This window comes from Triturus cristatus, chromosome 8 (assembly GCF_964204655.1).
Source record: "Triturus cristatus chromosome 8, aTriCri1.1, whole genome shotgun sequence".
Lineage (NCBI taxonomy): Eukaryota > Metazoa > Chordata > Amphibia > Caudata > Salamandridae > Triturus > Triturus cristatus.
In genome coordinates this window covers 206822030-206843398 of record NC_140591.1, presented here as the reverse complement: position 1 = coordinate 206843398, position 21369 = coordinate 206822030, and the positions used below count along the sequence as shown (strand labels likewise).

The window sequence follows — 21369 nt, the reverse complement described above, 5'->3', positions numbered from 1 at the left end:
GGAGAATACTCTTTCTTCTTCTAAGTAATCTTTTAGGTCGGCCAGACATAGGTTGAACAGCAGTGGTGCTAACATACAACCTTTGTTTTGGCCCTTGTTAGTGTCCACCTTAGTAGATGTCATCCAGCCCGCCGTCACTTTTACTTTTACCCATGTGTCTGTATATAATGGAGCTGGAATCCCCCACTTGTGGCAAAGTCAAATAACGCCAAGGTAAAAAGAATAACTTTTTTGACTGCGCCATTTCTTGTATCAGATGGGATATACAAAGCAGGTTATTCTAAATATGGCAGCCTTTTCTAAAACTTGTTTGGCATAAAGGTATCAGATTTTTTCCTTCCATTTGACCAATTCCCTCCTAAGAATATTTGCATTCCATTTTCCCTCGGTGTCCAGTAGTGCAATCAACCTGTAGTTCTCTATATTTGTGCGTTCATGCTCCGAGGAAGAAAGATAGGAAAATAGTAGATATTACTTCTGCCCTTTTATTGCGCCATATTGGATATGGCTGCTGGGATGCCATTGGTCCTGGGAGCCCCATTTTTACACAGGGCACCAATCATATTTTCAACTTGAGTTTTAGTCATTTTTAGTGTTTGCTCACTTACCTCCTCCTGAAATTTATGGTTGGAGCTGGATCATTAAATAAGTTCTTTATATGGGCTTCCCATTTGAGGTGAGCTCCCCTAACAACCATATTGTAGAAATCTGAATGTCAATAGTAATTTTACAGATGGAATTTCAGAATTTCAGTCGAAGAAGGCTCCATCGCTCATAGGAGGGGGTGAAGACTAGTAACTCTACTCCGATTTGGAGGTTCTTCCTGGAATAGCAACTACCACCAGACAGAGATATCCATCTAGACGTAGGCAAACATCTACATGTGTGGATAACTCAGCACCTGGATCTCCCTCTGTGAATTAGACCTTTTATGTGACAATGGGTGAAGATACTATAGTTTATTTGAAAAAATATTCTCACATTAATTATTTGGTATTGTGTAGTCCTGACGAATAAAGGAAAACTCTTTGTGAACGTATCTTTGATTTTCCTTCACTCTTATTCATAAGTGTTCCTTGAGCATTCTTTACAAAAATAAATATTTTTACTGTTAGAGTTCATGACACAATTACACATATAAAAATAAAGTGCTTACAGTACCCAATTTTGATTGACACATGTCATCCACAAAACATTCTTATTTCTGTTGTTAATATTAGTCATGTACTCATCAAGTAACACAACTTTCTTATGCTATTGCATTGTATTACTGACAGAGTTAGCATATATATATTCATTGCCTTGGTATTAAAAAAAGTTGTCTTCTTCTCTGTCTATGATCCAAATTATCACCTCTATGTTGCATTATATAATTATCATATATTACTTACATCTTGTGTAATGTGTGTAATGGATCAATGTGCTTTACGCAGCATGATATGTTGCTCCTTGGACCTTAACACATGAAATAGTTTTGTGCTGCCAGTTGTTCAATTTGTCAGCTGTGCTCACAATATTACGTATATACATTTGTGTCAGCTGCAATTCAATGGAGTATGATGGTGGTAAAGCCTGCCTGCAATATTTTAATTTGCCCTGCAAAAACTTTTATTTATTAAAATATCACGGGCGACAATGCGCAATTTAATGCTGACAAATTAAGCCTTTCCTTCTGACATATTCTAACGCTGCTTTTGCAGATCTGTTTAGGATACAACCAATACCACCAACAAACTGAAATAGCAACAACAGCACCAGAAAAACCAAGCTGCACATGTGATACTAAATGATATGACCCAGTCCCTTTCTAATGTTATTCTATTTCCGATTTAATGCAGGGATGGCAGACCGGGTGCTTGTGATAGGCGGTGGCGCGAGAGAACATGTTCTGTCCTGGAAACTTGCCCAGTCTTCACATGTCAAAAAGGTCTTTGTTGCCCCAGGAAATGCTGGCACTGCAAGCAATGGAAAAATATCAAATTCAGGTTTGTGGACAAAACGATTGAAGTAGAGATTGACGTAGTATTTTAGAAGAATGAGACATTTTGAGCATAGTTGCATTTATTTAGATAAGGCACAGTTAAATTATGAAACTGTGAATATGAAATGCCATATGAACCCATAAATACACATTAATGATTTTGAGAAAATAATTTTACTTGTGATTCATATGCCATAAGTAAGAAGTATTGAAATTAATGTTTTTCATAAACCAACTATTCAAAATATTGTATTAGCTATGATTGTGGCTTGTTAGTGTTACCCAATATCATTTTAGATATGTGAGGCATGCCTGTCACCTTTATTTCATATATCAGTTTATATTTTGGTCTGGACATGTCTTATTCACATGGTGCAACAATACAGTTGCATCCTGAGATACTATTTTTATCTTCGCAATATTTCTCTTCCATTTTATTATGCCAACTTTGACTCAAAAACTCACATTTAGTTGACACCATTTCCCCTTCTGCCCCTTTTCTCATTTGAGGTCTTGCTTATTAAACAGTGCATGTGCAGTCTGTTTCAAGCAGCTCATATTGGGCTTCCAGCCCTCACATTCCTTAGCATTGGCTAGCTGTATTGTCATTCTCATTTGCTTGCTTCTTATTTGTTGGCTTCTCTGGACTTTATTTCCTCTTCTTGTGTGTGCCCCACTCCTGGAGCATGGCTGAGCTACTTGTGACTTTCCACTGGTTGCGTTTATAGACCCAATTTTTCTTTTTTTGTCTAAGCATTTGTGAGAGTGCATGTGTTTTTGAGCTGTCTCCCTAGTGTGCTTAACTCCCGTCTGCTATGCGTCGCTCTTTCTTACCTGTATGCTATGTCCCCCCACCAGCACTGTTATTGCACCGTGTGCTTCTGTGCCCCCATGTTGCTTTCATTCATTCAAGGGCTCTCCACACTTGTTCATTTGTTTGCTTCTCTACTCGCTGACATTGCTGCCTCCTCCCCACTCTCCCTGATCGCTACTCAGATCGCCGGCCCCATTATAATTGAAAAAATGCTCGATGGCGCAGTCATTGGATGCATCATTTTGGAGGAATGAGCAAGCATGTTTAATGCATGCACACGCCTACAAAATGACAAAGCCCAGTGTTTTCTTTGCTTAATGCTGTGCAGCATCTACTTTGATGCTGTACAGCATGAAGAAAATATATTGATAGAGGCAATAGATCTCTATGATGAGACCTATTGGCTTTTCCAATGCTTGTTTGAAAGGTATGTTGGAAGTTCAGAACAGTAGGGGAGCTAATAAGCAAATTGCTGTTTTAGTGAATAAACATTAACTCAATCTTTGTGCCCAGCTTGTTCTCACAAGATGATGGCACTTTGTATCTGTGGTATTCCCGTCTTCTTCAAGTACATCTATGTTTGTGTGAAGGCACTCCCTTGTTTACACAAGCAATCAAAAGCGGTAGGAATAAACGAAGAAACAGGTCACTCCATCAGCACGCACTCAGATTGATCGTGGGCTGTCTGATTCCACCAGGCCGTTAGGAACCTTCTGTGGGACCCAGAATAAGGGGCATACTTATCCAGGCTTTGCATCACCCTTGGGGCGACACAAAATTTAAGTGAGATTTATCATGACACACAAGGCCACCTTGTGTGGTCCTGCATGGCTTGATAAATCTAGAGTAACACAAGGCAATGCAAATCTCTGCTTTGCTTTACTCTGCGACAGGAAAGCTTTCCATGGGTGGAGCGTTTGGTGTTCCCACACATCTACCTGTGGAATTTGGGGCATTTCCAGATTTTCCATTAGTGGTAGACCTGGGAATGCAGCAAAATGCTGCCCCTCCACAGGTGAGGCATTACCAGGAGAAATACCTTTATTTCTCCTCGTTATTTTCCTCTTTCTACGTGTTCAGGATTGTTTTTTACAGGTATGTGTCTCTTCCTACTCAAAACCAAGCCTACCTACAATGCAGGCCCCCTTGCAACATGACGCATGGGTGCCAGCGTTGGCACTAGGCAGCACATTGTGCACCAGCACTGGAAATGGACAGGAATGTGCCGTATAATGTTAAATACGGCACATTCCTGCCCTTTTACGCAGCGCAGCAAGGTGGTTTGCTGTGATGCGTGAAAGATTGATAAATGATATGAGTGCTTCAAAACAGGATTCCTGTGCCAAAGTGTAATATTGCGATTGGTTGAGTTGATATTGTTGTGCTACACAAATTGAGTTTTGCTTGGTGTCCAAATTCTTTTTTCTGGATTTACAGGTTAATGGTTTGGCAGAAAAACGTCTAGTCTTCACAGAAATCTTTTCAGTGAGGCTGTGATTCGCCTTACTTAGCGATTCTGTTATCCTTTACATTTCCTATTACAGTGATTCATTGCATGGGGCCTTTTCGGGTCTAGAGTTAAATTTAAGCACTGGCTACAAAACATTTTAGAGGAGCATGGTAAATACAGATGTTTCTTAAGACATACTTTTTTGTTCAGAATGCAGGGCACGCAAAAACATTTTTATTGGAAAGCAGCAAAATAAAAACGGCAATATTTTAAAAACGGAAAAGTATATTTGTTTTTTATTTTCCGTTCATACTTCCATATCCGTTGCGGGCAAGTGGTCATGTCATGTGACACTTCCAGCCATTTTTGGCTTAATGAAGCTTGCATTGCTGATTTGCTGCTTGCAAAAGCTCAGGACCAGCTGAAGATATGTCTCATTAGATGGTGGTCATCCATGTGTTACCCTATATTGTACGTGGTCCCTCCTCTTGAACCGTACATCACCCACAGCTCCTCTGATGCCCAATACCAAGTGTTCCTGTGAGGTGCATCACACAGTGCTGCCCTGAGGTGCATCACTATGGCTTCACTAGGGCTCATCAGCCGGTAGCCCCTGCTACCCCATGTAATGTGTGACTGTGATTGCGTGTGTCGTTTGTTGATTTGGTGGCCTGAGAGCTTATCAACCTGTATGTTTGAAAAAAGATGTGTGTGTATCAGTATTGACCTATGTGCAGGGTTTATGCGTGCATGTGTACCTGCATGTTATATGCTTCTGCCAACATGCACTGTACAAATAATTAATGTGTAGGCTGTGCCACTGCCTGTTGTTCATTGCTTCGAAGAGGCTACTTGTCTTGTCTGAAATCTTCAGTAAGGCATGACATTCCAGCCCACAGCTCTTTACGATTTGCTGGTTAACTTTTTTCATGCTAAGCACGTGTCCACACTAGTGTGCAATATGTTTTGCATTACAATGTACGCTGCTGTGATGACCTCTGTTGGTGGGAGAGTGCAGCCACAGATTTCCATCTTCATTGCATTGTTCTGTGAGGACCTCTGTTGGTAGAAATGGACAATATGTTTTGCTTTACAATGTATGCTTCTGTGAGGACCTCTGTTGGTAGAAGTGGACAATATGTTTTGCATTACAATGTACGCTTCTGTGATGACCTCTGTTGGTAGTGGAGCGCAGCCACAAATTTACATCTTCATTGCACTCTTCTGTGAGGACCTCTGTTAGCAACATAGTGTAAATGCAGCTATCCATCTTCTTTGCACTCGTCTGTGTAGTTCTCTGTTGGAATCTTCACAAGTACAACTACAGATTTCCATATCCACTGAACTCTTCTGTGAGGACCTCTGTTGGTAGTATAGTGCAACTGCAGCTTTCCTTCTCCATTCTAATCTTCGGTGAGGGCCCATGTTAGTAGTAGAGTGCAGCAAGTTTTCCATCTACATTATACTCACCTGTGAGGAACTCTGTTGGTAGTACAGCAGAACTGCAGCTTTCTATCTCCATCTCCATGTCCATTGAACTATTCTATGAGGACCGCTGTGTGCAGTAGAGTGCAACACGTTTACCATCTACTATGTACTCTTATATTAGGACCTCTGTTGGTAGTACAATAAAACTTCAGCTTTCCATCTCTATTGCATTCTTCTGTGAGAACCTCTATTGGTAATATGGTGCAACCTTGGCTTTTCTTGTCTATTGCACTCTTCTGTGAGGGCCTCTGTTGGTATTATAGTGCAACTTTAGCTTTCAAGCACCCTCCTCTGAGGACAACAGCAGTAGAACACGTTTTCACTCTCAATTGCACTCTCCTGTGAGCACTTCTACGCTGCATAGTGACACTTCAGCTTCCTTGCCCTTGTCTTGGAAAACTTGGGCCTAGATACAAGCAAGTGAAATATGTAATTTCTCATGATACCAGCTTTGCCAGTGCACACTCATACCTTTGTTTTGTGTGTTGCAAATATGGTTTCGCATTTACATAAAATAAATATGGAGGTTGCATAACTCACTGTTTCAAAGCCTATGTCTGAATAATGCAAGAAGGATGCATTTTGTTTCTTTTTGGTCTGGTACTGCTATTCCTGTTTATAGTTAGTGAAAAAAGATTGCAAATAACATAATGCATGGAAAAAAGTTGAAATGAATGGGTCATTAAGTGTTCACCAGGAAGAGCGGTGACACTCAGACAGTGCAGCCATGCTCTGAATTTTATGACCCTTCTTGCCCTCCTTCGGCATTAATCGTTTATACAAGACTTTTCAGTGCAGCTCCAGTTCTCTCTCTTCCCTACATTATAATTGTATGTGAACATACATGTTGCCTCTTTAGTACAACTGCAGTCCTCCACCCTCTTTGAGGCCTTTGGTCTGTAGGACAGTGCATCTGCAGCTTCCTATTCCCATTGCATTCTTTTGGGAGGATATCTTTTGGCTATTTATGCCAGTTCAGCTTTCAAGCAATTGTATTCTTGTTTGAGGACATCTTTGAGCTGTATAGTAAAACTGCAACTTTTTTGGTCCTAATCTGGTTGCCATTTACATTTTTGGCTTGTGCGGAGACTCATGTCTCCTTGTCTTCAAATGCCAAAAGCAAATAAATAACACCTGCTGCAGTGCAAAACAAAAAAGTTGCTTTGTATATACAATCTATGAATGAGATAAAGACTTACATTTGTGATGACAGAGTCTGCTTTTCAAATAAAAAAAATAGTTCCTCATGGATTCCAGCAAAAGCAAAATGACACATCTAAGCTGTCAAAAAGATATGAGAATAAAGTGCTATTGTTGGATAATCTAAGATGTATTTAACAATGTCGCAAGCCTTTAGTGGAAGATGCTGACTTGCAGCACCCTTCTAAATGTATGAAGTATCAATTGAAAAGAATATGTTTGCCAAAATGGTGCAAGCACCAATACTCACCATACCGAATACTGGTTTAAGCACCGTTACATGTAAAACCTAAAATATATATACCTTCTCATTGTTTTATTAAACTATGATGCATTTGGTATAACCGGAATCCTTGGTGTGGTTTTCACCTGACATTTTGTCTTGAGACCTCAAATTTTTGCTGATTTCGCTTTTGCTGGCCTTAGAACCCTGCACACTTTTCCACTGTTAACCAGTGCTAAAGTACTAGTGCTCTTTCCCTAAAACATGGTAACATTGGCTTATACCCAATTGGCATATTTTATTTACTTGTAAGTCCCTAATAAAGTGGCACTACCTGTGTCCAATGTCTGTAAATTAAATGCTACTTGTGGGCCTGCAGCACTGATTGTGACACCCATTTTAACCATGTCTCAGGCCTGCCATCGCAGTCTGTGTGGGCAGATTTAACTTCCAGTTCGACCTGGCAAAATAAACCTTTTGCCAGACCCAAACCTTCTTTTTTATACATATAAGTCACCCTTATGTTAGGCCCTGGTCAGCCAAAGGGCAGGATGCAATGTGTTTAAAAAGTAGGCCATGTATATTTAAGTTTTACATGTCCCGGTAGTGAAAAACTCTTAAATTTGTCTTTCAGTACTGCACAGCCTACTTCTCCTGTCGGATAACATTAGAGTTACCTTATTCCTTTTAATCAGTGTAGTTCCCAATTGGGAACAGGTAATTCCTTCATGTTTGGTGTCTCTGGAATTGTAATTTCAAATCCCAATTGATGATGAAGTTGTATTTTAAGTTACAATTTTAAAAATGCAGCTTGTATAAAGTTGGCATTTACTTGCCTTACTCATTTAGTGCCTGCAGTCAGTCTCTGGATCTAATGACTGGATTTAGTTGGGCTTTATGTATTCCTCCTAGATAGCCACACACAATGAGGGGCATAGGTGTGACTGGATTGGCTATCACTGGCAGGATGGGAGGGAGGAACTGGTCCCTGCCCCACTTATACTTGAATGGGCTGTGTCCTGCCACCATACAAAGGGCTGCATACCGCCCTGTATTAAGTCTGGAGCCAGGACCAGGAAGGCAGCGCACTTGTGCAGTTCAAAAGCAAGTCTAGAAACTTCTCCCCACTTCAAAGGCACAACTGTGTATAAAAACTGGACCTCAGACACCAACTCTTCAGGACACTGTGAACCTGCCAGGAAGGACTGCTGTACTGCTGAAATGAAAGCAGAACTGCTCTGGCTTTATTGAAAGCTCCAACAACACAATTGCCAATACTGACACACACACGTGACACGCAACGTGGGTTGGAAAACAAATGAAATGTTTTATTTTCTTTTAAATGTTTTTTTATCTTTTTAGAGCATTATTTATGAGAAATAGTTCATGTTGTTATTACCATGGACATTTAAAGCGTTCATAGGACCACCAAAGATTAACAAACATATAACATAAAATAGTTGAATTGTACAAAAGATTCATTACATTCTTAAAAATGTTTCAAAGTGAAGAAAAGCTCAGATTCCATCTAACATTCAGAAAGGGGAGAAGAAAAAGAATAGATACCCTGGGGAAGAGCTGAACTTAGTTTTGGTGCAACTATGAGCCCAAGGGGGAAGACGGCTGGCCAAACAGTTTTGTATTCAGGTGAAGCAAAAAATCAATTTCATTGGTTGTCAAATCACAATATCGACCTGATATTACAATTTAACAGAAGCTACTTGTTTGGACACAACCAAATGGTCTACGCGTTTCAAACCCAGACTCTGTTTATGGGTTATCCTCAGGACCTGGAATTTGAGCTGAAGTTAAAAAAGAAACAAAGAAGGGGGGTGATGTATTACCAAACAGACCACTCAGTTCATAAGCACTTAAACTTATGTCAGTCTCATCTAAAAACAAGTATTTACCTTTATCGAATCACCAACTTAGCACCATTCACAACTTTTTCGATTTCCGGCGCTTGTCAATCTGTCTGAACCCAGAACAAAGACAAAGAAGTAGAAGACAAAGAAGAAACTTTTTTGATTGCTGGTCTGAATTCCACAGCAACCAACTTAAAAGTAAATTTGGTGCGACTTACTTTGTGTAAAAACACAGGTGGACCACAAACGGTACTTTCAGGGGAAGGAACTACCCTTGCGAGCTCAGGCGATCGGCCTAATAATGTGAGGAGTAGAGAAGAATACATGTTGTAATTGGTATCGACTCTAGAGCTGTATGCAAAAATCTGGTTTAGTCATGTTCTTTCGCGACATACCTCTAGACGCATCTCATACCTCATAGGCTGCTCATGTTTTTGCAACTAAGAGAAATTCTCAGTCTGCAAAAATAGAAGAGGAACAGTGTCACACGATACTACTCACATCCGAGTAAGAATTTCTGAGGGGTCTGTTTTAAATCATCCAAGCGTGCCGGCTTGGATGATTCACGCCGTATCCTGATCACCTGTACGTTTCAGCAGCCTGTGTTTGGAACTCAACCTTCGGCGCTTTTTAATGACGATGTCAATACCGTGATGTCACGTGACTCGTGAATTAAAAAAGAAAGAGAAAAAAGGCCTCTGCCTTTGTTTTATTAAACTACTTAAACAACTTTGGAATATGTGAGAAAAGCTAACAGTATGGGTGTGACCCCACATTTTGATAGTTTTAATAGTTTTCCGCGTGTAGAGATCACGTGACTTTGAATTCCGAGCGAGTCCGTTTTTGAGACCCGACTGGCTTTTCAAAATTCCTGCATATCCAAGGAAAAAGATGTTCAATGGCCCAATTCTATCACCCGAAGCAAAAGATACGCGGCCGATGTTATTTTTGGATGTATTATTTTTGGCTGTCAAAGAGATGCATTCTGGGAGATGTCGTTTTTTTTATGGAAACTGGCCCGTTAAGTGCTAGGTTTTAATCTGAAGGCGTGAATAGGCTGTGGCTGGCAATATTTATTGACGTTTCCGAGTGTGCTTATGGAAATAGTAAATCTTTGCACAGAAAACAACCTATATGTCAAATACGAAAGGTTCCATTATGGACTTGGCAGGTTGTAAATTTCTCAAAATTCCTTCAGCCCGTCGACGGCAGTGTTGAATTTTACTATTAACATTGCTTCCCTCTGTAACAGAATCCTTTCTGTGTTTCCACCTCGTGGATTATTCTCAATTTTGGATAAAACCGTCTATTTTAATTCAGTCACGTTGTGTTTTTTAATCATCCAATGATTGACCAAAGGCGCATTTGCTACCTTTTTACGAATCCTGGACATATGTTGTGTAATCCGTTGGCGGGCCTCTTGGTTGGTTTTGCCAATATACAGCTTGGGGCACGGGCAATCAATGCTGTATAGTACGTTTTTTGTTTTACAGTTAGTGAACACATCATGTTTCCACTTGATGTTGCCAAAACTGAATAGAGCACCCTCAATTGAAACAGCCCAATGACTATCCCAACAACAACTACTTAAAATTTCAACTTTGGAGCAAGAAATAAAAGACAACCAATTTTTTACAGACGCTAAATCTCTATTAGCGAAAGTTGAAAAGGAAATAGCAGAGTTCAAAGACTTCACAATTAACCAAAAGGTGACCAAATTTGAAAAAGACAAAAGAAATTTCTCTTTGGAAACAACATATCCTTATTTCCAAACGGATTTCTACTCTCATCCAGACTCACGAAGATTTCTCACCGATTTTCAGGGACTCTCTAGTTCATCTCATTTTCAGATACATCTTCTTCCTCAGGAGGCGAAACAGATAGCTCGAACGGACACCAACAACAAAATCGTCGAAAAAAACAATCAACAACAACAATCTTTTTTAGGCAGAGGCCAACAGCAATCCAGAGGAAAGAACAAATATCAAAACCATTCATGGGAAATGACAACCAGGAGGCAGTATTACAAAACCTAGCGCCCTCGTCCATTTTTAATTTATCAGACCGTGCACTCTCAGATACTGAACAATCCATTCTGAGGAAGGGCCTTTCCTATGTCCCGACAAGAACTACTGATCTGGTAAAAACAAAAATGGAAATTATTGAGTTTTGCAGAAAGAGACGGCTTAAATCCTTTTTTCTTGAAAATAATTGTCCTGCAAGCACGGAAGTGACTGGTTTTTACGAAAAATCAACTTTCTGTCCACCCGCAAATCAAAAGGAGATTATAACCTTTGAACGGACAGTACTATCAGCAATCACACAAATAGAAAAAAAAAAGGATTTTGTAAAATACAACATTACAAAAGCTGAAAAGGAAGCCATAACTACACTAAAATCTGGCAACTCAATAATAATAAAGCCTGTGGATAAGGGTGGCTCGATAGTAGTTATGAATACTACAAGCTACCGTACGGAAGTCCTTAGACAACTGTAGGATCAACAATGCTATCGGAAGATTGCCCAGGACCCAACTACTGACATTCAAGGAGAACTCAAATCAATTCTAGAGAACGCATTAAATCAAGGGATCATTGGTAAAAAAGAATTTGGCTTCTTAAACAAAAAATATGCAAGGGTTACCCTTTTATATGTCCTGCCTAAAATCCACAAAAATGAAACCAACCCTTCGGGATGCCCAATAGTGTCCGGTTGTGGATCGATATTGGAGCCGATATCGAAATACGTTGACTATTTCCTAAAACCATTTCTGGCAGATGTACCATCATACCTACAGGATCCAACAGACTTTTTAAATAAAATCCAAAATGTGGCATTCTCACCAGAAAACCAACTTCTCGTCACGTTAGATGTGGTGTCTCTATACACCCAGATACCACAAGAAGAAGGACTTAATGCTATAGAAATTTTCTAGGAAAAAGAACAAGACCAGTCAGGGTCCCAAGCGAGTTTATTATGCAATTGGCTAGTTTTGCCCTCAAAAAGAATTATTTCAAATTCGAACAGGACTACTATATTCCAACCAAAGGGACCGCCATGGGCTTTCCCTTTGCGCCGGAATTGGCGGTTCTGTTCATGGCACAATATGAAGATTGTTTCATCCACAACAATAATCCCTTTCGGACACAGATATCGACATATGTTCGATATATCGATGACATCTTTTAAATTTGGAATGGGACCATTCTAGAACTCACGGCATTTCACAACTGGCTGAATCAACGCACACCGGACATCCAATTCAGTCTAAATTCAAATTCAACACAATAAGATTTCTGGACATAGAGGTGTACAGCTCCCATGGCACATTGATAACTATGTTATGCACAAAATCGACTGACAGAAACAAAGCCCTCCACTATAATAGCAACCACGCCCGCAGTTTGCGCGACAGCCTTCCAGTAGGACAGTTTTTAAGAATTAAACGCAACTGTTCATCAAGGGAAGAATACATCTCTCATGCCAACAGCCTTTTGGAGAAATTAAAATCACAAGGGTATCCTAAAAAGCTTTTGAAGCAAGCAATGAAACGGGCATGGTGGACACGCAGAAGTACTGCTACAAAAAAAGAAAAAAGAGCCCACGGACCAGATAGTCTGTGTAACGACATTCTGCTCACGCACGAACTTTATCAAAAGAGTGATTAATCAAAATTGGCACCTAATACAGAAAGTCCATACTTCTTGGAGTAAACCTCTGTTCGCCTTAAAAAAGGATAGGAGTGTGGGCAACTCAATTGCACGGGCAGGTATACAGAAACCATTAATAGACAGTACATTGAGGACATAGTTCAACTTGCCTCCGATTACAGGCCACCATAAATGTGGTACGTGTGTATGTTGCCCACTAACAATTGAGGGTGCCCTATTCAGTTTTGGAAACATCAAGTGGAAACATGATGTGTTCACTAACTGTAAAACTAAAAACGTGGTATACGGCATTGTTTGCCCGTGCCCCAAGCTCTATATTGGCAAAACCAACCAAGAGGCCCGCCAGCGAAATACACAACATATGTCCAGGATTCGTAAAAAGTAGCAAATGCACCTTTGGTCAATCATTGGATGCTTAAAAACCACAATGTGACCAAATTAAAATGGACGGTTTTATCCAAATTGAGTAACCCACGAGGTGGAGACACAGAAAGGATTCTGTTACAGAGGGAAGCAATGTTAATAGTGAAATTCAACACTGACATCGACGGGCTGAATGAACTTTCAGAAATTTACAACCTGCCAAGTCCATAATGGAACCTTTTGTATTTGACATATAGGTAATTTTCTGTGGAAAGATTTACTATTTCCATAAGCACACTCGGAAACGTCAATAAAGATTGCCAGCCACAGCCTATTCACGTCTTCAGATTGACACCTAGCACTTAACGGGCCAGTTTCCATCAAAAAACCTACATCTCCCAGAATGCATCTCTTTGACAGCCAAAAATAATACATCCAAAAATAACATCGGCCGCGTATCTTCTGCTTCGGGCGATAGAATTGGGCCATTGAACAGCTTTTTCCTTGGACATACAGGAATTTTGAAAAGCCAGTCGGGTTTCAATAACGGACTCGCTCGCAATTCGAAGTCACGTGATCTCTAAACCCGGAAAACTATTAAAACTATCAAAATGTGGGGTCACACCCATACTGTTTGCTTTTCTCACATATTCCAAAGTGGTTTAAGAAGTTTAATACAACAAAGGCAGAGGCCTCCTTCCTCTTTCTTTTTTAATTCACGAGTCACGTGACATCACGGTATTGACATCGTCATTAAAAAGCGCCGAATGTTGAGTTCCAAACACGGGGTGCTGAAACGTACAGGTGATCAGGATACGGTGTGAACCAAGAAAGCGGAAGGTAAAGGCGGCACCCTTGGATGATTTAAAACAGACCCCTCGGACATTCTTACTCGGATGTGAGTAGTATCGTGTGACACTGTTCCTCTTCTATTTTTGCAGACTGAGAATTTCGCTTCGCTGCAAAAACACGAACAGCCTATGAGGCATGAGATGCGTCTAGAGGTATGTCGAGAAGAACATGACTAAACCGGATTTTTGCATACAGCTCTAGAGGCTATACCAATTATAACATGTATTCTTCTCTACTTTTCACATTATTAGGCTGATCGCCTGAGCCCGTAAGGGTAGTTCCTCCCCCTGAAAGTACCGTTTGTGGTCCACCTGTGTTTTTACACAAAGTAAGTTGCACCAAATTTACTTTTAATTTGGTTGCTGTGCAATTCAGACCAGCAATCAAAAAAGTTTCTTCTTTGTCTTCTCCTTCTTTGTCTTTGTTCTGGGTTCAGACAGATTGACACGCGCCGGAAATCGAAAAAGTTGTGAATGGTGCTAAGTTGGTGATTCGATAAAGGTAAAGACTTGTTTTTAGATTAGACTGACATAAGTTTGAGTGTTTATGAACTGAGTGGTCTGTTTGGTAGCACATCACCCCCCTTCTTTGTTTCTTTTTTAGCTTCAGCTCAAATTCCAGGTCCTGAAGATAACCCATAAACAGAGTCTGGGTTTGAAACGCGTAGACCATTTGGTTGTGTCCAAACAAGTAGCTTCTGTTAAATAATATCAGGTTGATAATGTGATTTGACAACCAATGAAATTGATTTTTCGCTTGACCTGAATACAAAACTGTTTGGCCAGCAGTCTTCCCCCTTGGGCTCATAGTTGCACCAAAACTAAGTGGTGTATCCACATTTTTCAGCACTTCCCTTGGGTGTCTATTCTTTTTCTTCTCCCCTTTTTGAACATTAGATGGAATCTGAGCTTTTCTTCACTTTTAATTTTTTTAAAGAATGTAAGGAATCTTTTGTACAATTCAATTATTTTATGTTATATGTTTGTTAATGTTTTGTGGTCCTCTGGACGCTTTAAATGTCCATGAACTGTTTCTCATAAATAATGCTCTAAAAAGATAAAAAAAACATTTAAAAGAAACTGAAACATTTAATTTGTTTTCCAACCCACGTTGCGTATCACGTGTGTTTGGTATGAGTGAAGGATAAAAAAAGTATCAGTATTGGCAATTGTGTCGTTGTATCGAATAGTGATTGGTCCAGCCTTACTGATTACGGGCCAGAACCCTTTATTGATTTCATTTATTGAAAGGTCAGCACATCAACTGCTGTCAGGGCCAGTGGCGGCTCCTCCTCTAAGCCGGAGATGCGTCGCCTCACTGCTGCAAAGCAGTGAAAGAAAGAACAAATACAATGATAATAACTCACGGTTATTATCACTGTATTTGTTCCTGCTGCGTGCTTTGCGGGGCGGACGGGCTGCTCTGCTCTCAGAGCAGGGGAGGAATGGTTTGCTCACTCCTAAGTGCACATGACTGTTAGGCCAGCCTTCTCTGGCCAGTCAAACAGTCATGTGCACTTTGCATGTTCTCCATGCAGGCTGCATTATAACCTGCGTGGAGAACATGCCCAGGCCCCCATTCCCCTGCTGAGTGCCGAACCACGGCGCTCAGAACAATCACAACGCTGAATTGCAGCATTGTAATTGGCTTAGGGGAGTGCGCCTGGCTACTTTCTGTTCTGGCCCCGGAGAGGAGAGACTGAGAGGATGTGGGAGAGAGCAGGAGAGCAACGAGAAGGTAAGATTTTTCTTTTTTATATCACCCGCGGCCTGCCCCGCCCACTCCGGATCTGTGCCGGCTGCTACTAGTCAGAGCACCTTTAGATGCGGGGAATCCAGCAGCGGTGCCTTCATAAGGGCGGAGGAGGTCACCCACCCTGCTGCCAGTGTAGCAAAAATGAAAAATAAAACAATAATAACATTATTTTATTACCGTTTTATTTTTAGGTGCAGCTGGCCAGCATTTCACTTTGGCCGCTATTTTAGAACGGCCAGTCCGACATTCGCACTTTAAACTTATCCAACCAGAGACATGCCGCATGGAGAGCAGGCACTCCAGTGCCTGGAGGATAGCTCAGCCAGCTCACATCAACCAATCCTGGAGCATCTCTGATGCTGGTTAACAGCATGAGAGCAGCGTCTGGATTGGTTAGGGGTGTTGGCTCAAAGAGCCCTTTGCTGCCTTTCTGTGATGGACTGCGTGACTAGAGAGGAGTAGGTAAGTACTTTTATTTTTTATTTTATGAAGTGTTTTATTTATTTTTACACACTGCCAGGCAGTGTGAGAAACTGGCACTGCCTTCAGCCTCAACTCCCGAGCTCTTAATTGTGGCCCGTTATAAACACTGTTTATAACGGACCATGATCGGAAGCTTTGGGGTTGCACCTAAGGGTATTCCTAGAGTGCCTGCCTCATCACCTCTCCACTGGGGGTATCAGACAAACCCTTCCCACCTCATCATGGGTCAGCCTTGGCTCACAACTGTTAGTGTCAACAGCCTGACGCCGAACTCTAGTTCTCCTGCAGAGTATTAAATAGATGTATGGATCTATCAAGATTATGATTAAACTTGGGGGTCGACTTAGAGACACAATTACCATATACCCAGATGTGCTGTGAAGTAGTTAAATGACAAGTTACAAAAGAAAAGTAATTTTAAATCAAGCAACTTTTATTCAAAGTAAATGCAAAATTCCTTTAATTTTCTTGTAAGTTCGACTCTATGTTAACTCTTATGGGAAAAAGCTAGTTTTATTGGCAGTCAGTTTGACTTGTCAAATATCCCCATGAAGGGTTGATTTGGTTACCCAAAAGCTGAATAGAATTTATAAAATGGGAGTTGATAACATTTTATAGGATGGCAGGTTTCTTTGTACTCTAGTAGCCTTTTATGGTTATCCAGCCCTCTTTAATGACACCGATGTCATTAAAATAATTATAGCACATTACATAGTTCTAAAATTGTTTGTGGTACAGTAAAGAGATAAGTCAAAATGAGAGTGAAGATGCATTCTAAACACAATGCATGATTAAAACTAGACATCATATAGTGTAACTGTAAGGCAGTGATTACTTCCGTGAATTAGTTTGTTTGCATTCATGGATTTGCCATTTGTATATTTCGAAAGAAACAATAAAAAGTGGTAAAAAAGGATGGTACATAAAGACTGAACTGTTGGGGGTGACATAAGCTGGAGAAAGCAAGAGGAAAGAGGTTGGTGTCTGCGGGTAGATACATAAATACCATATGCCCCTTGCTGACCTGTCAGCAGTGCTAGTGAGCTGGTCACTGTGGTAAAGCAGGCTCATGGACTCGAACTTCCACAAGGAACTGATTGACCCAGGTGCCTTCTGGCAAGAAGAGCCAAAATAGATTCTCATAGGATGTTGAATGGGTCAATGAGGTGCTCATCTGCTGAGCAGAGTAATTCATTGTAATTTGTAGATTTATATAGCACGGCTTACCACCTGTGAGGGTATCCAGGAGCTGTCCATGGGCACGGAGAGATTAAGTAATTTGCCCAGAATCACAGGATGCTGGGCCGACTCCATGATCCGAAAGTGAGCTGGGCAGAACGTTTACACTGTAGTTGCTATCAAGATGGGGCAGACCAAAAGAAAATAAATGCGGAACATCTGGCAGAGAAGTGATAGGGTGGAGGCAGCCAAGCTGAACATTTAGTTTCGCTTTTAACATCATCGTATTCTTTTTAGTTTTTTTCTTTTAACCACATCTCTTTCTTTTGTGCATTTTAGCTGTGTCCGTCAACAATCGGACCATTCTCATCCAGTTCTGCAAGGACCACAACATTGGTCTTGTGGTGGTTGGGCCAGAGGAACCGCTTGCTGCTGGTAAGGTTAATATTATTTGTTCTTTTTTGCTCTTTTGAATGGTGAAAAGCTGAATATTAAAAACTTAGAACAGTCACACTCATTTTGAGGTGTGCTAGATTACATGCTGTGGTAAGGAAAAAAGTCTGCTGTAGTCTGGCTGTGAGTCATGGATAGATTACTGCAGTTTAGCTTCTGCAAACCGTTGTTACTACATCACTGTACTATTAATCCCCCGTGGGTGGCACACATCTGTGTGGGTCTTGTAGGTGCTAATCTGTACTGAGTTGGGCACACTTACTAATCTGTGTGTGATGGTTAATATTACTGGAACATGGCATGTCATACACCAGGTCATACATGCCACATAGACCATTCTGCTTTGGGTACACAGAAAACCTCCATCATATATCTCCTAAAGTTATACAGAGCCTCACTCGGCATTCTGCTTCTCACCTCATTTGCTCTTGTGGCTCACACCCGCGAGTGATGTAACACCTCTCTCCATCCCGAAAGGGGCAGGTGCACCTCAACGATCAGTGGATAGTGGAAACTTTCCCCAGAAGTGTCCTAAAAGTACCCTAGGTAGCTGTGCCACACACATCCTCTTGCAGGTAGGTGTGGGGCATGGAGATGGTTCCCCTTAATGCCCGTCTGAGCTCCAACGAGGTGTCAGGCTATACCAGTGTCTATAAGTAAGAAGTTCAAACTCTTATGACTATGGGCGTAAGCCAATATCTGCGGGTAAGAATCTCCTTAGGAATAAATCTCTCTCTGGGCACCAGACACTGTCCATTTGGGTTTGTCGGCCTTAGTGGTGACTCGCTGCACATTACCCACTTACTGTTTGCCAAGGACTGGGGTTTTGGGCCTGGCAACTCCTCCACCTCTTCTTCGCCTGTGTGTCTGATGAATACGATCTCCAAGAAACAGAGAACCTGAGGCAGTCGGCCCACCTGTTTCTTGATGAGCCTGGTGCCTGGTCGTACAGTTCAGGTCCAGTCTTTTCCATCAAGACCTATCAGGGTTGCTCTTCGCAGGGATGATAGTGGCTGCCTGGCTACTCATGCCAGGCAGGGCTGGTAGTGGCCCCGCATGCCGTGTTGGCAATCACTACTCCACTTTTCTTGGAGATCAGCTCTCATCTTTGATTAAGCTACAAACAACTTCAAACTTACTGGAAAGTTACACTCACACAGTTTCATGAACACTTGGTCAGCCAATAAGACAAAAGCAATGCCCCAGTCTTAGAGACCCATGTTACATTATCTGCTCTTGCATCATAATTTTTCCTACAGGAAATACTTTGTTAGCTTCCTCTGATGCCTCCAAACATGTGACTTGCCTGATACTCAGCAAGACAAGACACATGCCCACTCACACATTTCTGTAGGAATGATGGACCCACACTTAAACTCAGGGTAAACGGAATGTCTTGTAGTGCTCGTCAAACAAAGTGAAACAAATGCATGAGCCATCACTTTTTCAAGAGGGTGAGAGTTGTATGAGTACTGTTAGCTGTCACATGAAGCACAAACTCGTGAAATGCTTCTACTGAAAAAGGGGCTTGAGATTTTGGATATGAATTTGTAAAAAGAATTCTAAAAAAAATGCTTTCAGTTTACCAATATGTTTTGGAAGATTCTGCTACTTCTTACAAAAAGATGACTGTTCATAAAAAAAGGTCATATTATAGTTTCAAAATGTGGGGCAGTCCTTTTAAAGAGAGCTCCGTGAAGAACTATAATTCTTGTTTAATAGGCAATATGTCTCTTTTCTGCTGCTATACAGCATACATTTCTTTATATACAAGTGCACTTAAAGTCTGAGTCATAAACACAAAGGAAGTAAACCTTTTTGCCAATCAGGGGATGGGAATCTGTACTTGTAAACAAACTTCCATTGCCATGTAGGATCTTGGTATCCCTAATAGATGGCGTCTTTACTTACAGTGTTACCCACTTTGATCTATTTTTCATGGATAGGTATAGTCGATGACCTGACCTCAGCCGGGGTGAGATGTTTTGGCCCTACAGCAAAGGCAGCCCAGTTGGAAGCTAATAAAAGGTTTTCCAAGGAATTTATGGACCGGCATGGTATACCAACTGCTCGATGGAAGGCGTTCACTAACCCCCATGAGGCGTGTAGCTTCATTACATGGTAAGTTCAGTCACTTCAGCTACTGTTGAAGACATATTGATTTTATTGGGGGGTCCTTGGAGACAGTATCCGTTGCCAGTCTCTGGTTCTGTTCCCTCCCTTTGTCTGTTAAACTCATTAAGAGTGGCCCATAATTTCCAATGACGGCGCTAACGGTAATTACCAGCCCTATCAGGAATCAAAGGTGGTGAAGAATTACCAGGTACAAAGTCCTCCAGGCCAGACGTGGAGGACTTTGTTCCAGGTAAACGCAAGGATTTTTGAGTTTGCATGCCGAAATCAGGGCAGTACTTATTTCAACATCATTACTGTTTGTATAGTGGTGTATGAGAGACCAGTTTATGCTCGCCTGTAAAAACCAGGACCCAGTGTCACAGATAACCCCAACACTGGACACATATTGAGGCTACTTGTAAAGAAGGTCTATTTACTGAAAGTGTTTGTTTATTGAATTGTATCATTTATGTAGCGCTTTTCACTCCTGGCAGAGTTGCAAAGCACTCCAATTTTCATTGGGATCCTAGATGTCCTCTTTGATGTGTAAGCTTGAACACGGTGTTGGTTGCTAAATAAGCTTGATGGAAAGTGTTGGATGAGGTGTGCTGAAAAGTAGCAGTAGATTTACTTCCTGGTAAAAAGTTATATCACTTTCACCGTTCCTACTTTTAGGTACACTGTAAGTCACTTATGCCTGTCTTTCCTCAAAGACTACCACCCAGTCACATTCTTCACTCAAGGACGAATTCACAACGCTTTAAGTTCAACTTAGGTGCACAAAAATGCCATCCCAGGACTCATACAGCAGATCCCTATTCAAATAATCAGGACATAGAGTAATCTCTACTCAAGTAAGGAATTTATGACTTTTGGAAATCCATATGTAAGGACAATTTTCCACAGTCATATGTTAAGAGTTGTGGGTAGGATTGTGGATACTTTGTGCTATGAGAGTATTCACAAACTCACTGTCAGGTTGAAGGTCCCTGGTACTGTAAAGATGAAGGTCTTGTCTACAGTAGCTCTGTGCCTCCTCTCTCCTCATTTTAACTTTTCTGACCCAGTATGTTTTCCTGCACAAGAGACGCATGCAGTGAGCCTCTGGCAGCGGCTCTTCATATTATGTGAATTGGACAGAGCTGGAGATAGGGATAACATGGAGAATATTGTCCTCATAGCCAGTTTGTGTAATGACTGCTATTTGAGGCAGCTGACTGATACTTGTGAGTTACACACCTTTTTATTTGCAGCCCTTAGGGGACCTTTCCTACTGACCTTTCTTGTTAAATCCATGTAGGCTGGTATGACCGGGACCCCACACTAGAGTGTGAGATATATATGTGTGTGGGCGTGTGTGTCTGTGTGTGTATCTCTGTGTGTGTGTGTGTGTGTGTGTGTCTGTCTATAATCCCCAAGTCTGGAGGTAGCCCTAAGTTTATGGCCTACAATTAAAACAGCTGTTGACCTTGGAAGT

General features: G+C 41.2%; 1 protein-coding gene across 1 annotated transcript in view; it reads left to right on the top strand.

Annotated features, from left to right (window-relative positions):
• The first annotated feature begins 1840 nt into the window (after positions 1 to 1840).
• LOC146801851 (trifunctional purine biosynthetic protein adenosine-3-like) overlaps positions 1841 to 21369 on the top strand; it is a 253558-nt gene continuing 234029 nt past the window's right edge. The window contains exons 1-3 of the mRNA XM_085623717.1: positions 1841 to 1985; positions 17664 to 17759; positions 19724 to 19898. Coding sequence (XP_085479843.1) covers positions 1841 to 1985; positions 17664 to 17759; positions 19724 to 19898 — 416 coding nt within the window. The remainder of the gene's footprint in view (positions 1986 to 17663; positions 17760 to 19723; positions 19899 to 21369) is intronic.